The 16,011-nt window shown below is 40.8% G+C and overlaps 1 protein-coding gene across 4 annotated transcripts in view; it reads left to right on the top strand.

Moving 5' to 3' along the window:
* Nucleotides 1–16,011, top strand: part of Rnf121 (ring finger protein 121) — a 63,520-nt gene that overhangs the window by 18,219 nt on the left and 29,290 nt on the right. For all 4 annotated transcript variants that reach the window (XM_087558985.1, XM_087559001.1, XM_087558990.1 and 1 more), the window contains 2 exon segments: nt 9,971–10,008; nt 12,789–12,930. In XM_087558985.1, the coding sequence (XP_087415111.1) occupies nt 9,971–10,008; nt 12,789–12,930 (180 nt within the window).

Here is a 16,011-nt window from a genome sequence, read left to right as displayed (position 1 = left end):
CACCGGAAGAGGGCATCAGATCCCATTACAAATGATTGTAGCCAGCATGTGGTTGCTGGGATTTGAACTCAGGACCTTTGGAAGAGCAGCCAATGCTTTTAACCTCTGAGCTATCTCTCCAACCCCATAAAAATAATTTTAAAAGAGAGTATTATATTGCATATTGTTAGCTCAAGAAATGATTGAAATTTGAAGTTTGAATGCATGTGCTTTCGTATCATCATAAAGTAAAAATGTAAATCAGGGACTGTTCATTCAAACCAACCAGAGACCATCTCTATCTCTTTAAATCAGGCTTGCTTTTTTTTTTTTTTTTTTTTTTTAAGGTTCTAGTAATTTAGCAATGAACAAATAGCCAGAGGAAACTAGATAATGAGCTAGTAACAGGATGATTCCGGATGGTGATAGTGCTTTGAGAAAAGTAGAGTAACATGTAAAGGTCACTAGAGGGAAAGGGCTGCTTTAAATTTGGGCTTATGGAGAGCCTCAGAAGAAGTGATACTGAGTCAAGGCTAGAGTAGTTACAAGGTAGCAGTTTCAAGATAGAAGTAGATATATTTCAAGTGAAAGGAGAATAAATAGAAACTGGTAGGAATATGTTGGTGTAAAATTATAAAATATGCTGTCTTTCACCCGCACCAGATACAGGAATATAATCATAAAAGAAATCCCATGTGAATAGGTCATGGTTATCAAGGGAAGAATGGTGCTGTTTGAGATCAGGGAGTCTGGCAGGATTAGACATGTGAACCTTTGTATGTGCTTTAAACATGTTGAATTTTATTGGGAGGACAATGAGAAGATTTTTGGGTGATTGTGAAAATGGGAGCGAGGTGAACTATTTGCATTTTTAAAATGAGTTTAGTTTCTTTGAGGAGACTGGATTGTAGGAGTCAGTCAAAGAGGACAGGTAAGAGGCTATCACAGGGGGCTGGAGAGATGGCTCAGTGGTTAAGAGCACTGACTGCTCTTCAAGAGGTCCTGAGTTCAATTCCCAGCAACCACATGGTGGCTCACAACCATCTATAGTGGAACCTGATTCTCTCTTCTAGTGTGCATGAAAACATAGCACTCATATACATAAGGTAAATCTTTAAAAAAAAGAGGCTATCATGTATTCCAGGTGAAAGATGTTAGAATTTGTTAGTTGACCCATGGCATGTTCAAACTGCTATAACAAAATATGTTTGATTGAGTAGTTTGTAAACAACAAGAATTATTTCTCTCAGGAATAGAGACTAAAAAGTCCAAAATCAAGTTGCCAGCCTTTTGCCTCAGAAATAGCATCTTGATGCTACATGCTCCCGTATTAGTTACTTTTCTATGCTGTGACAAAACACCATGGCCACTGCAGCTTACAGAAGAAAGTGTTTAATTGGGTTTACAGTTTCTAAGGGTTAGAGTACAGGTTCGTAAAACAAAGACACGGCCCGATGCAGGAAGAGGTGAGAGTTCACATGTGGATCTGCAGGATTACGTAGTGAGAATGATGGAATCTTGAAACATTCAAACCTGACCGCAGTGACATACCTCCTTCTAATACTTCCCAAACAGTTCTACAAACTCTGGACCAAGTATTTTAACAAATGACTCTATATTTAAACCAACACAGCTGCTTTGGTAGAAAGGGCAACCAGGACCCCATCCTGTTCATGAGAAGCGTTAATTGTTACATTTCCAATCTGGAGCTAAACATAATTTAAGATTTTGAGTTGATTTATATGAATGAATAAAATTTTAGACTCTCATAAAGGAAGTGATAATAGGGTAGAAAGGAGTGAGCCAAATAGCAAAGGGGAGAAAATTTGAGCAATCACTGTGGTGTGTGAGAAGGATATGTTAGAATGGAATCTGACTCCATTTGGCTGCAGTAGAAGCCATTTGCCTGAGATGAGAAAATAGTCCGACTAGAATATAAAGTGCCATGTATTTCATAAGTCTCTCAAGTCTCTGAAGCTGAGACTTGAATGATTATTTTTTTCTTTTTAAAAAATAGGTGTATGTATCTTGTGCCTGTGGTAGGTGGTAGGCAGAGGTCATGATCTTGTTGGTAAGATAGTCCTGATATGTACATATCTTGTAGTAAATTGTTACTAAGTCAATTTGGTAGCATTTAGCTTTGGCATATTCACCAGACTAAAAGGCATTTTGTTTTTACTTCTGTGGTAACTAAGGAAACTGGCAGTTTTGATGAGCAAAGTATTGTAGCTGATTCCAGAAATATAGAATAAGGTGATCTGGTGTGATTACAATATTTTAGCGTAAAAGAGCTTGAACACCATCTAAGTCAGCCCTCACTTTATAGATGGAGAAGCTGAGGTACATGGAAACATGCCCTACTTATTGTCATAGCAGTGAATAGCTGTGCCAGGTTGGAGCCTACCGCGGTTTGTCTCTTTATTGAGAAAAGAAGAGCTGTTGTCCTACGGCCACTTCTCGGAGTGAAATGTCCAAACAGGACATACCACATGGACTTTGTCATTGTTCAGTTTGCTCTGTTGGATCTACACATTCTGGGATGTTTTTTGGGACAGTGGGCTGCCTATATGGAACAACAAAATTGTCTCCTTCACTCTTTCTTCTCTTAGCCTGTGTTATTTTTGCTCATAATACTTAAATAAATAATTTCATGGGGCTTGGGGTTAGGAGCTCCTGTTACTTTTCCAGAGGATCTGGGTTTGAGTCCTAGCACCCACATGGCGGCTCACAATCATCTATAACTCCAGTCGCAGGAGTCCCCAGGGCACCAGGCACATACATGATGCATAGATTTATGTGACAGGCAGAATGCCCACACATAAATAAATACAGCATGGCTATTTATTTGTCTTCTGCATTAAAAAGTAAATTTAATAAGGGTGAGTGATTCATGTTTGTTGTAATTGAGGAGTGAGTGAATGAAAGAAAATATTGCTGTCAGAATTCCAAGCATCATATTTTGCCATTGACATTTATAGGTTATTGACATGTCAAGGATTCCCTACAGCCACCACCTTTCTTTTTAAACAACTCTCACTCTGAAGCCCAGGCTGACTTCGCCTTGAAGTGCTGGAATTAAATGTATGAACAGGGCTGGAGAGATGACTTAGTGGTTAAGAGCACTGCTGCTCTTCCAGAGGTCCTGAGTTCAGTTCCTATCAAGGGCATGGTGGCTCACAACCATCTGTAATGGGATCTGATGACCTCTTCTAGCACACAGGTATACATGCAGATAGAGCACTACTAATTCATAAAATAAATAAATCTTAAGAAAAGTGTGTACAACCATACACTTGTTCTTGTTTAAACACAGAATACTCACTGTTGCCCAATGTTGACTTTGGGGGAAGCTTTAAGCAATGTGAAATTTAATGTGAATCTAAAACTTATCCTGAATGTTCAGAGGGCTCCATAGAGAAAAGAATTTTAGAAGCAACAGCATAGCAACTTTGGAGGCTGAGGGAGAATACTTATTCTATAACTGTGAGGAGATTTCAGACCCAGGCTCATTTACTTCATACTTAAAGAAAACAGAACACATAGGAATTCACAAAAATGTTTTTGTTTCTTTAGGAATTCAAAGCAAATGGTGTCTATAAGATGGCTTGGATTATACATCCTTATACCATTGCATTGATGTGTGTGTGTGTGTGTGTGTGTGTGTGTGTGTGTTCTGTCCTGTCATGTTCAGTCCACATATCCCATCTGTGCTAGCTAGTTTTTTTTTTTTTTTCGGAGCTGGGGACCGAACCCAGGGCCTTGCGCTTCCTAGGTAAGCGCTCTACCACTGAGCTAAATCCCCAGCCCCTGTGCTAGCTAGTTTTATGTCAGCTCGATACAAGCTGGAGTCATTTTGACAAGCTAGAGCCATTTCAAATGAATCAATAAAATGCCCCCACCAGATTGGCCTGTGGGTAAGCCTGTGATACATTTTCTTGATTAATAATTAGTGTGGGAGGGCCCACTCAGTGTGGGTGGTGCTACCTCTTCCTGCATGGACTCTAAGCTCTAGGATAATAAACCTCTCCACGTTGCTTTTGATCATGGTGTTTTATTATGACAATAAAAACTCTAACTAAGACACCAACCTTCCCATGTGTTGGGGTTACAGATGTAGGCTGCTAAACCCAGGTCTTCAAACTTGCATAGCAACCACTTTACTGAGCCTATACCAGCCATATTTTTAAATTCAATTTTGTGGAGGAATTAAGTTGGACCCCTGCTGCACAGCATCCACAAAAATTAATTCAAGTGTCCATGAGATGGTTCAGAGAGGAGGGGCACTTGCTGCCAAGCCTGATGACCTTAATGTGAGTCTCAGGACCTATGTGAAAAGAGAGAACCAATTTTCATAAGTTGTTCTCTGACCTCTGTACTCACATCATGCTTGACATTTGCCTCTCCCAAATAAATAAATGTATTTATGTATGTGTGTGTGTATGGAGGTGGTGGCATTGATGTCAGAGGACAACATCCCTGGAACCTACATGGTGGAGGGAGTGAACCAACCTCTGCAGGTTGTCCCTGGCTTCCGCTCCTGCCCTGTGGCATGTGCTCTGTTCTCTGTAGAAATGTAGACATTTAAAAAAAGAAATTACAAACGTTGCAAAGGACGTGGAGAAATCGGATCAGGACTGTAATATGCAGTTGCTATGAGAAACAGGTTGGCAGTTCTCAAAAAATGAGAGTTGTCATGTGACCCTGCAGTTATATCCTAGCTATGTTTTCAAGAGTAATGAAAAGATACTTTTGCATGACATTAGGGGCAAATGTTCATATAACAACATTCTTTATAAATAGCTCAGAAGTCAGTGACCCCAGTGTCTGCCAGCTAGTGAATGGAGAAGAGTGATATATCCATACCCTGGAATGTTGTTGGCAGTCAAAAGGAGGGAACTACCACCATGCATGCTCCAAGATGAATGAACCTTGAAAACAGTTGCACTACAGAAACGAAGCCAGCCATGGAAGACCGTGTTATTTCAGTATTATATGAAGTGCCTGTGTTAAGCAAATCTTTATAGAGGTAGAAAGGAAGGAAGTAGTTGCCGCAGGCTGCGTGGAGGATGGAAAGTGACTACAGTCATGAGGGGTTTTTGGGGGGTGATTGTGCACTTCTGTGAATACACTAAAGACCCACACACTACTACTACATAAAGTGCGACTGTGCTTTAAAAACGGGTTATTTTCTCATTGTGTGAATTAGATCGTAGTAGTAAATTATTTTGTTTTGTTTTTAAAGAAAATCATATAGAGATGTTTATGTCTTAAATGCAAATTGTGAATATGAATACTACATATATATGGTAGCAATACTTTTCAAACTTGTGTGCATATAAATTATTTCAGTATCTTATTAGAGTGCAGATTCTGATAAAGGGGATTTATGTGGACTCTGAAATTTCTGTTTCATAATAAGCTTTCAGGGTGTTGGTATTATAGTACTTAGATACACATAGTAAAAGTGTGGAAGATGCTCTAAAGAGCTTTCTAATAACCCAGGAGGAGTTGTTCAGTGCTTTGTAGAGAGAATTTGATTTGGTGGAAGAGAGGGCCTTAAAGGACAAAGCTTATGTAAAGACAGAGATCGAAGAGTGATGCTCTTTGTGGCGGACAGGTTGTTTGGTTGTGGACACATATGGGTGAGTACTTAAATCTTACACACCTGAGTAAGGGTTTGGTCATTTTCTATCTTTGCAAAATTTCCTCTTGCCTCATCTAGCATTTTTGGTTTAACTTCTTTTAAATCTCAATTTCGGTAGGTTGGCAATGATTTGGAGCCTTGTGAGACCCTAGGAGTGGGGAGACTGGCTAACAATAAAACATTGTATGTGTATTTTTATTGTATGTTTTAGGTGTTGTTTATGGGACCATCAGTTATTACCCTTAACCCGAGGGGCTGCTAATTATCTGCCTGAGTTCTAACAAGTTACCTTAGTGCTTGGGTCCAGGTGAATAAGCTCCCTTAATGAGGCATCAAGTGAAGCTACCTTTCCAGATGGCTCAGGTCAGTTATAGCTATAGTCACAGCTTTCCTTGTTTTTCTCCTGCACCAGAAGAGTGGTGTGAATGTAATTTAAGTAATCTTTTGGTTTTGGACACAAATATTAAAGACAGATCCTATGTTACTCTTAGCAGTTATACTACTTTGTGAACTGCTAAATGGGTTTAAGCCCCAATTCTAGTCTCAGCCTTTGGGCTTGCTCTTCTGATCGTTTCCCTGGGGCTTGGAAGCATTCCTTGCTTCTCCAACTTTGAATGCACCAGCAGTCAGTGCTCTTAATCGTTGAGCCATCTCTCCAGCCCCTTACTTGGCATTTTCAAGTGTTTGAATACTCTCTTGTTTCATGTCCAGGGGGTGTACTGGTGTTTTAGCATACTTACATTACAGGAGAGGCTTTTCTTAAGTTCTTAAGTATTCACTGACTACTTAGTTCTTGTACTCTTTAAAGGACATGAAAGCAGTATAAAGTGTGTACTGACTCCGAGGCATTTTCCCAGTATATGGGAGAGGTAAACTAGGCTAATCTAGAACTTGGATGAGGCATTCAAAATGCTAACTCACAAACATAAGCCGAGGTTATATCAGTACCTGAGACTGAGTCCCTTCTTAAATTGAGAGCCACGGATTCCTTGCTTGTGCTGGCCTGGTCTTGACCTTCAGCAGTTAGATAGTTGGAAATCGTGTCTAACCATGATACTGTAAATGAATGTTCTAGAACAGAATTCCTCAAATTTCACATAACAACACCTGGAGGTCTTGTTAAGCGATTCTGGGGGCTGGAGAGATGGCTCAGCAGTAAAGATCACTGGCTGCCCTTCTAGAGGGCCCAGGATAAGTTCCTGGCACCCATATTGCATCTCTGTAGTCCAGCTCCAGATAACTTGACACCTTCACACAGACATACATACATGCAGGCAAAATACCAATGCACATAAAATAAAAATTTGAAAATGTTAGATTGTGATTTAGTGGTGCCTGAGTTGTGATTTTCTTTCCCGTCCTCCATGGGGATTGAACCTAGCACCTCTGAATGCAGGGCAAACACTCTAACAAACGTTCAGATGATTTGTGTAATTCCTTGGTCCATATTTAAGTAAAGAGGAGAAAAATCCATGCTAGAGAAATTAACTAACATGAAATTAGAGCCAGCTTTTCAAAGGATAGCTTGGATTTGGATAGGAAAAGAAAGAAAGGGCGTTGCAAGGAGAAGGAAAGCATGAAAAGGCCCAGGCACAGCAGTGAGGCTCATGTACTGGGGCTTTAAGATGAGCTTGGAGGTCTTAGTTTGAAAAGACTTTTCAATAAGTAGTGTGCAACTCGGGCCTTGGTTGTTCCTTTAGAAACGAGACCCTTACTTGTGTGTTTCTGAACCTTCCAAATGAGCTTTTCTAGATTTTCCCATCCATTTGTTCCCTCTTGCAGTACTATCTGACCACTATTCCTGAAACATGAAAGCCTGAGTCAGGGCACCTGAAAAAATGCCGAGGCAGCATGTGGGGCAGGAGAAGGAAGGAAAATGGTTGATTTCATTACTCAGATTGATTCAGCTGGGACATGCAAAGCCAGAAAGTTCTGTTTATTCAGTGTTAAACAATTGCAGTACACGTACACAGACAATGCCTGCTGATGTAGAACGCTTGACTTAGTATAATAAAGTTCTGTGTTTTACCTCACATATTTTATTTATTTTTAGAAGATTTATTTTATGTATGGGTACTCTATATTTGCATGTATAGCTGCATGCCAGAAGAGGCATCAGATCCCAGCATAGATGGTTGTGAGCTACCAAGTGGTTGCTGCAGTTGAACTCAGGACCTCTGGAAGAGCAGACAGTGTTCTTAACCACTGAGCCATCTCTCTAGCTCCTCAAATGTCTTGTTTAAAATACCCCTCCCGGGCTGGAGAGATGGCTCAGCGGTTAAGAGCACTGACTGCTCTTCCAGAGGTCCTGAGTTCAATTCCCAGCAACCACATGGTGGCTCACAGCCATCTGTAATGAGATCTGATGCCCTCTTCTGGCGTGTCCGAAGATAGTGACAGTGTCATATACATTAAATAAATCTTTAAAAAAAAAAAATACCCCTCCCTCCCTCCCTCCATCCCTCCCTCCTTCCCTCTCTTCCCTCTCCTATCATCCCCTCCACCTCCCTTCCCTTTTCTTCCCTCCCCTTTGCTTCCCTCATGCAGAGGCATGCAGAGGCTCTAGGCTGACTCTGGTGTGTGTCTTCCTCAATTGCTCTCTACCTTATGTTTATTGGGGCAGGGTCTCTCACCTGAACCAGAGCTCGCACATTCTGCTAATCTAGCTAGCCGACTTGTTGGAGGGATTCCCTGCCTCAGTCTTCCTGGCAGGGGGATTACAGATGGGCAGATGCAGATGGCATTTTATCTGGGTGCTGAGGATCTGATCTATTATACTCTTCATTCTATGTGATAAGTGCTTTATCTACTGATACATTTATTTTCCCAGCCCCTTAAAGTGCTTTTCTGAAATTATTGGATTGGTGAGAAGCTGAGCCTTGAGCATCTTAAGTATGAAAGGAATATTTTTAGTAATGTTTTTGTTAATTCTTTGAGAATTTCATCCAATGTACTTTGATCCTATTCATTCCCTCCCCCCATTTGTCTAACCATTCATCTTCAAGTTCATTCTTCTCTCTTTAAAAAGTCCATGAGCCCAGTTTGTGTTGACTGTTCTGTAGGTGAGGCCCACCCCTGAGTGTGGTCAGTATACCAGTGTCATACCATTAAAAACTGACTCCACACCTATCAAATGCCAATAGTTCCTCAGCTAGATATGGGGCTTTGTGCCTACCTCCTCCTCCATGTTGGGAATAAAGGAATATTTTTTGATTTATTTATTTGACTATTCCTGTGCTCTGCCCTGAGGGTTTCTCTATGTAGCCCTGGCTGTCCTAGAACCCACTCTGTAGACCAGGCTGGCCTCTAACTCAGAAATGTGCTTATTTCTGCCTCCTGACAGCTGGGATTAAAGGTGTGTTTCTAATCCCTTGTCTCCTTTGTTGTCAGGGAACATTTCCTGCCCAATTTGCTATAAAACTATGTTGTTTGACCTAAGTACTGGAATTTTGGCTTGATATTATATGGCTTCAAAGAAGTAGAAGATACACTCTAGTGTTAAGGATGTAGTAGTGATTTTCAAGAACAGAGGTTATCGACAGGGGCATCTTTTGTTCCCTAAATTTTACTGTATCTGTAGATGTTCTTTTTGGGTGCTACTGATCATATGCAGGACATGCCCCTCCCAGAAAGTAAACAGCATCCCCAAATATCAGTGCCAAGTTTGAGAGACCCTAGGTAGAGCCAAAGCTTTGAGTTTAGCAGGCCGTGCACTTCTAAGGTGAGTAGCAGGGCAGGAGCCAAAGACCATCTTGGCCTAGTCTAATGTTCTGCTTGCTCCTGTGTGACCATTCATGTGGCAGTATGTGACAGAATTTTACCTGCCTTCATCTTTTACTAATTCTGGCACATATTTGTCCTAGACATACTTAACTCTTTGTACACTGTACAGTTTTATTCTCCTGGCTGTCATGGGATTTCCTTTTCCAAGAACACTGCTCTCATTTCTGGATAATATTTCACAACCATTCCAAGAAACCTTTCCTGGTTTATAACAACCCAGATTGGGTTAAACCCGTTTGTTCCTTCTTCCATAGCTTACCCTTACCATATAATAATAATGCCCATCACCATCCTGTGAGCATCTTGGGAGTTAGGAGTCCCACTTTTTGATTGCATAGCTCAGCCATGTAACATTCATTCAGTCGTAAAAGCTGAACTAGAGTAGCAGCTAAAGAAGGGAGACACTGGTGTGAAGTAGTGGTGAGAAAGGCTTCCTAGAGTTATAGACATGGCGCTTCCTCTTTTGAGTCCTTAAGAATACTGATGAGTGTTTTTGAGCCCCTTGTTTTGAGTGGGGACAGTTATAAGTCAATGACAGATTTTCCTGGTGGTGTCTTTCTACAGGTTGATATGTCAGACCTCTCCCCAGAGGAGCAGTGGAGGTAAGTGTGGCAGTTTGGGTTGCATGGGTTAACCCAGCTAATTGCATAACTACTCTTCTTCTTCTCTGTTATGGATGCATTGTCTTAAGACCAGTTGGACAGGTCTTTGGGAATCTTTCCGAGTATCTGGGTCACTTCTAAGCAACTCACTCAGTCCTAGAGTAAATACTTGGACTAAGCAATCTCCTGTGGTGAAACCAGTTTTGCCATTTACTAGTCATGTGATATGGGGTAATTTACTTAGTTTCCCACTGCATCGTTTATTACTACCCCCTCTTTTCTATAACAAGGATTGGAGCCAAACCTTAAATATGTTAAACAAGTAGTCTACCACTCAGCTGAAATCCCAGTGCCCTTTTTTTAAATTTTGAAACAGAATCTGATCAAGTTGCCCAAGCCAACTTTGAACTTACTGTATAGCCTAGACAGGCCTAGGATTTGCTATCCTTCTGCCCTAGCCTCAGAAGTAGCTGGAATATAGGTCAGTAACACCTGGCCTGAGAGTTCACCTCATTTGTAAACTGAGAATCATAACAGTATCCGTACCTTAAAGCCGTGGACACTCAGAGGTATGAGGGTTAATGTCTATAAGGTTCTTGGAACCGTGCCTTGGGCTGTAAGCTTCCAGTGTTACCTGCTTTGAAGACGATAATTATCATCATTAGCTGTGATACAAGATGGACAGTTCTGGCTTGGAAAAGGCAAGCTGTATCTTCTGATTTCAGCCCTGTTGCTATCTTGCTTTGTGATCAGAAGGCATTTACAAATATCTTATTTTCATGATTTCTCACAGTAAAGAGTATTCAGGGTGCTTACTTCAGACTTCAAAAAGAGGTTAACAATCAAGCTGAAATCAGTCAAATTAGTAGGAAAACCCTTTAATTGAGATTAAGATAATCAATTATGGACGTATAGACTGGCAGGAATACCAATTCAAATGATAAATCTAGAGTGATTTTAGATAACATGTCATACTGTGATGCATGCCTCTTTGCTAAGCTGACATTGTGATTGTCTTCTGCTATATTGAAGACACAAATGTTTTAAGCACTATTTATTCTAAAGACTGTTAATTGGGTCATGTGTAGAAGAACGCAGCCAAGATTAATGGTGTTCACAACATTTAAAAAATTTATTTATTTTATGTATATGAGTATACTATAGATGACCAAACATACCAGAAGAGGGCATCGGATCCCATTACAGTTGGTTTTAAGCTACCATGTGGATGCTGGGAATTGAATTCAGGACCTCTGAAAGAACAGTCAGTGATCTTAACCACTGAGCATCTCTCCAGCCCTATTCACACCATTTTAGGACCAGATGGGAATGGTGGTGCATATCCTTAATCCCAGGAATCTGGAGGCAAAGGTCTCCATGAGTTTGAGGCTAGCCTGGCCTAAAAAGAAAGGAAGGAAAGAAAGAAAAAGGAAGGAGAACAAAGAGCGAGAGCAAAAGAAAAAGAAGGAAAGAAGGAAGGTAGGAAGGTAGGTAGGACTGTTGAGCTGAAAGGGCACAGGAAAATGGTTATAGAAACAGGAAAGTTTTTTGTTTGTTTGTTTCCTTTAATGTGATCATAAATATTTGAAGGTTTGACATTGGGATTAAGATGCTATGTCCTTTGTTTTCATAGAATTTAGGATTAGCTGCACTGTATTAAAGCTATAGGTAGGTGCATTTTCATTTCATTGTAAAATATATGTGTGTTTAGATAAGGTCTCATATGTGTTTTAGACAGGCTAGCCTCAAACTCGTAGAGATGCAGCTGTCTCTGCCTCCAGAGTGTTGGGATTAAAGACGTGTGCTAGACCCAGCTCAGCTATCTTTCTTAAACATCCCAGGCCAGAAAATTCTTTTTAGATTATTAAGATGCTTCCAGATAGACTGGTTTGGCTGTCTGATGATTGACCTTCTTGAGCCCTTGAGGAGCTGTTTACTTGATACTGAAGATGAAGACGCAGCTGTATTAATGCAGATTTGAAGCAGTTCAGAGTTTTTAGCCCTTAGTAACCCTGGCAAAAAGGCATGATGATAAAGCAAGACTGGAGAATCAGCAAACTTACAAAGTTACCCCTCTAGTGGTGTGATAAATAGTAAAAGTCTAAGGCTTTATAGCTATAACCTCTGCTCTCTCCTCCTAGTGACAGACTGAAATAGGATTGAAATAGCACTGACACAAGCTTCTCCTGGCATTTTCTTCCTGAGTCAAGAAAGGTTTCTTATGTTTCTGCTACAAAGGCCAAACAGCACATCATTCATCTCTAATCCTAATAGCCGTGCTTTATAGCTACGGCCTGGAGAGGCTCTACTCTAGCCCATGTCCATTTTCTGAGCCATGGGCCTTAACTCCTACTTTTCATGGTACCCTTCAGTTAAAAACCTAGGACTGCTGTGCATGGTGGTGCACATCTTTAATTCCAACACTCAGGAAGACAGAGGGGGGCAGATATCTGAGTTTGAGGCCAGATTGGTCTGCAGAGTAACTTCTAGGACAGCCAGGGCTTTGTAGAGAGAACCTTTCTCAAAAATAAACAAACAGGGGGCTGGGGATTTAGCTCAGCGGTAGAGCGCTTACCTAGGAAGCACAAGGCCCTGGGTTCGGTCCCCAGCTCCGAAAAAAAGAACCAAAAAAAAAAAAAATAAAATAAAATAAACAAACAGGTAACAAATGAAAAAAACAGGGCCATGTTCTGAGCTATGGCACAAGATACTCTAAGAAACACTGCTCCTTTACCCCCACTTATTCTGTCATTAACTCACCCTATCTGTTTGGCTTTCAGGGTCGAACATGCACGAATGCATGCCAAACATCGTGGCCATGAAGCCATGCACGCTGAAATGGTCCTCATCCTCATTGCTACCTTGGTGGTGGCCCAGCTGCTCCTGGTACAGTGGAAACAGAGGCACCCCCGTTCTTATAATGTAAGCCACTTCTCACTTTCAAAAATGTTCTTTAAGACAAAAATCTCATTTAACTCAGGAAGGCCTCGAACTCATTATGTAGATGAGGATGACTTTGAACTCATGATCATCCTGCCTTTTCCTCCCAAGTACTAGGATTATTGGCGCGTACCACTACACCGGGCACAGCTCACTTTTTAGTTATTAAGAGACCTTTGTAAGTGTCCCAGGGTTCATCCTGACCTAGGGGACAGATAGGCTGATAGATATAATAGCAATAATTTTTCATACGGGATGGTGAGTAGTTTGTGGGGTGTACATACATGTATCTCTAAGGGGCAAGGAGAAACAGGGACCACTTTTTCTTTGTTTGATTGCTTTGAGACAGGGTCTCATCTTTGGCTGTCCTGGAACTCATTATGCAGACCAGGCTGACCTTGAATTTACAGAGGTTTGCCTTCTTGCTTCTGCCTTTTGAGTGCTGGGATTAAAGGCACGTACCACTACTCCCCAATATCAGACTACTTTTGTGGCCAGAAAAAGTAGATAACTTCCTTTTAAACATTGTGAGATGGATTCATGAAGGAAATATCAGAAACCATTCATTTGGAAGGGTGAAGTTCACTCGACAGAGAAAGCAAACACTAGTCTTATGAGGAGTAGATTTCATTAATCTGTATACCAAAAGCCAATCAAGCAAGCAATCAAAAAGGCAATGGAGGGAGTAAAGAAAAATATATAAGATATACAGAAAATAAATAGCTAAGTGGCGTAAGTAGGTTCTTTCTTATTACTAATAAAACTTAGTTCTAGATAGGTTAAGTTCACCCAGTTAAAGGTGGAGATTGGCTGATTGGAGTAAAAAAAAAAATCTCTCAACTTATCAGCATGCTGGGTGTATAAGTCTCATTTTAGATAGCAAGGCATACAAAATTGACAGCAAAGGGATGGGAAAAAATTTTCCACTCAAATGAGAGCCAAAAGGAGGGTGGAGGGGATAGATCCAGACCAGCCCATTCTAAATGCTTAATGAGACGTTGCTCCTCACACAGGGAAGAGGTCCTCTTGCAGAAGCCCAGGCTTTGCTTCATAGCACACCCTTGGGTGGCTTACAACTGCCTATAACTCCAGCTCCACGGCACCCCTTCTCTGGCCTCTTCAAGCACCTAAGCACATGCACATTCCCGTCCCTCAACCCCACATATACGTGCAATTAAAAACTGTGTTTTGGGGGCTGGGGATTTAGCTCAGTGGTAGAGCACTTACCTAGGAAGCGCAAGGCCCTGGGTTCGGTCCCCAGCTCCGAAAAAAAGAACCAAAAAAAAAAAAAAAACAACAACAACAACAACAAAAACAAACTGTGTTTTGTTTTTTGAGATGGTATTTCTAGGTGTATCCCTGGTTCATCCTAGATCTTGCTCTGTAGATCAGGGTGGCCTTGAACTCAGAGATCCCTCTGCCTCTCCTTCCCGAGTGCTGGAATTACAAGGCATGTGCTACCACCACTCAGCTGAAAACAAAATATTTTTAAAACAAAAAAAAGGAAGGTGGGATTGTTATACTAATGTCAACTAACATAGGCTTAAATAAAGATGACCAGTGATAACATGTATGTATGTGCTTGTATGTATTAGTGAGTACATATAAAAAGAAACTGCAGTTGGAAAGTGTACGTGACAAAAGGGCCCAAGAAATAGGAAGCAAAAACTGACAGGAGTACAGGGAGCAACAGGCAGTTTTGTTAGTAGTTGGAGAATTTAATACTCCACTTTCAATGATGGACAGGAAAGTGACACAGAAGGTCACACGTTGTGTAGAGAACACGAGGGACATTGTAAACCAATCGGACTGGTCCAGGTTGACTATGAACTTGACATACCTGCCCCAGTCTCCCCAGTGCTGGGATTACAAGTAGGCACCACCATACTTTACAGCACTCACTGAGTTCTTAGTGGCTAACACTTTACATGTATAAACTCAGTTCATTTGCTGAGTAGTGTTTTCTTCAGTCACTAACAGGTAACTGAAATAGAATATCTGAATACTTTGCTCAAATGATAAGACCATTAGATAATTTTACTGTGTGACTTTCAATCATAATCCCTAAGTGCTTTTTTCCCCCTCTAGTGTATGTTTAGACTTCCTGTGGTAGTGCAGAGATCCTTAGGGGTCTGTAGCCACCTGCCATGCTATCTCATTTAATCTCTGGAGCAACAATATTAGATGAATGCATAGAGAGTTGAGGCCGCAGACAATACAGGAAGGCAGAGATTGAATTAAACTCATGTTATTTGTTTTCTATATCATATTTTTTCAGCTTGCTCTATATGGCCTCTGGAGCATAGTGGAAAAGAAGCTGACCTTTGTCCTTGAGCTGACCTATAGCTACTTCAAGTGTTGGCATATATGACTAGTAGAGATCTGTGCCTTCTGGTCATAGTATATGGGGTGCTCACATGATACCAAGGGTTTCTGAAGAGTCGATAGCTTGACTGGTTGGACCCTGCTCATGCTTCACCCCAGCTTCTGAGATGAGACACTTGTAGTTACTTTGTGTATTCTATAGAAAAGAAATTACCAATTTCATTGAGCCTACAAAAAAACAAAAACAAACAACAACAACAAAAAAAAACCCATTAGAACAAGAAAAAGGGCTGAGTAACAGCCCTTTTGTATTTCTGTTTCCATTTTATTTTATGTGTGTGCGTGTTTTGCTTACATGTGTGTCTTTGTACCACATGCCATAGCTTTTCTCCTGGCAAGGGCATTGGATCCCCTGGGATTGGTGTTACAGATGTAAGCTGCCACATAGGTGCTGGGATTTGAACTTGGGTCCTCATAAAGAACAGGAAGTTTTCATAGCTACCGAGTCACTAATTTTAATTCCCAACACCTGTGTCAGGCCGCTCACAACTACTTTTAATACTAAGGATCTGCCACTTTCATCTAGTCTCCCAGGGGACACACACACACACACACACACACACACACACACACACACGTAAAATATCCCCACAGACATGTACATAACAAATAAAAAACTAATCTTAAAACAATAATAATGATGATGATAATAATAATAATAATAATAATAATAATAAT

This window comes from Rattus norvegicus, chromosome 1, assembly GCF_021556685.1.
Source record: "Rattus norvegicus strain SHRSP/BbbUtx chromosome 1, alternate assembly SHRSP_T2T, whole genome shotgun sequence".
Lineage (NCBI taxonomy): Eukaryota > Metazoa > Chordata > Mammalia > Rodentia > Muridae > Rattus > Rattus norvegicus.
This window is presented reverse-complemented; position numbering and strand designations above follow the sequence as displayed.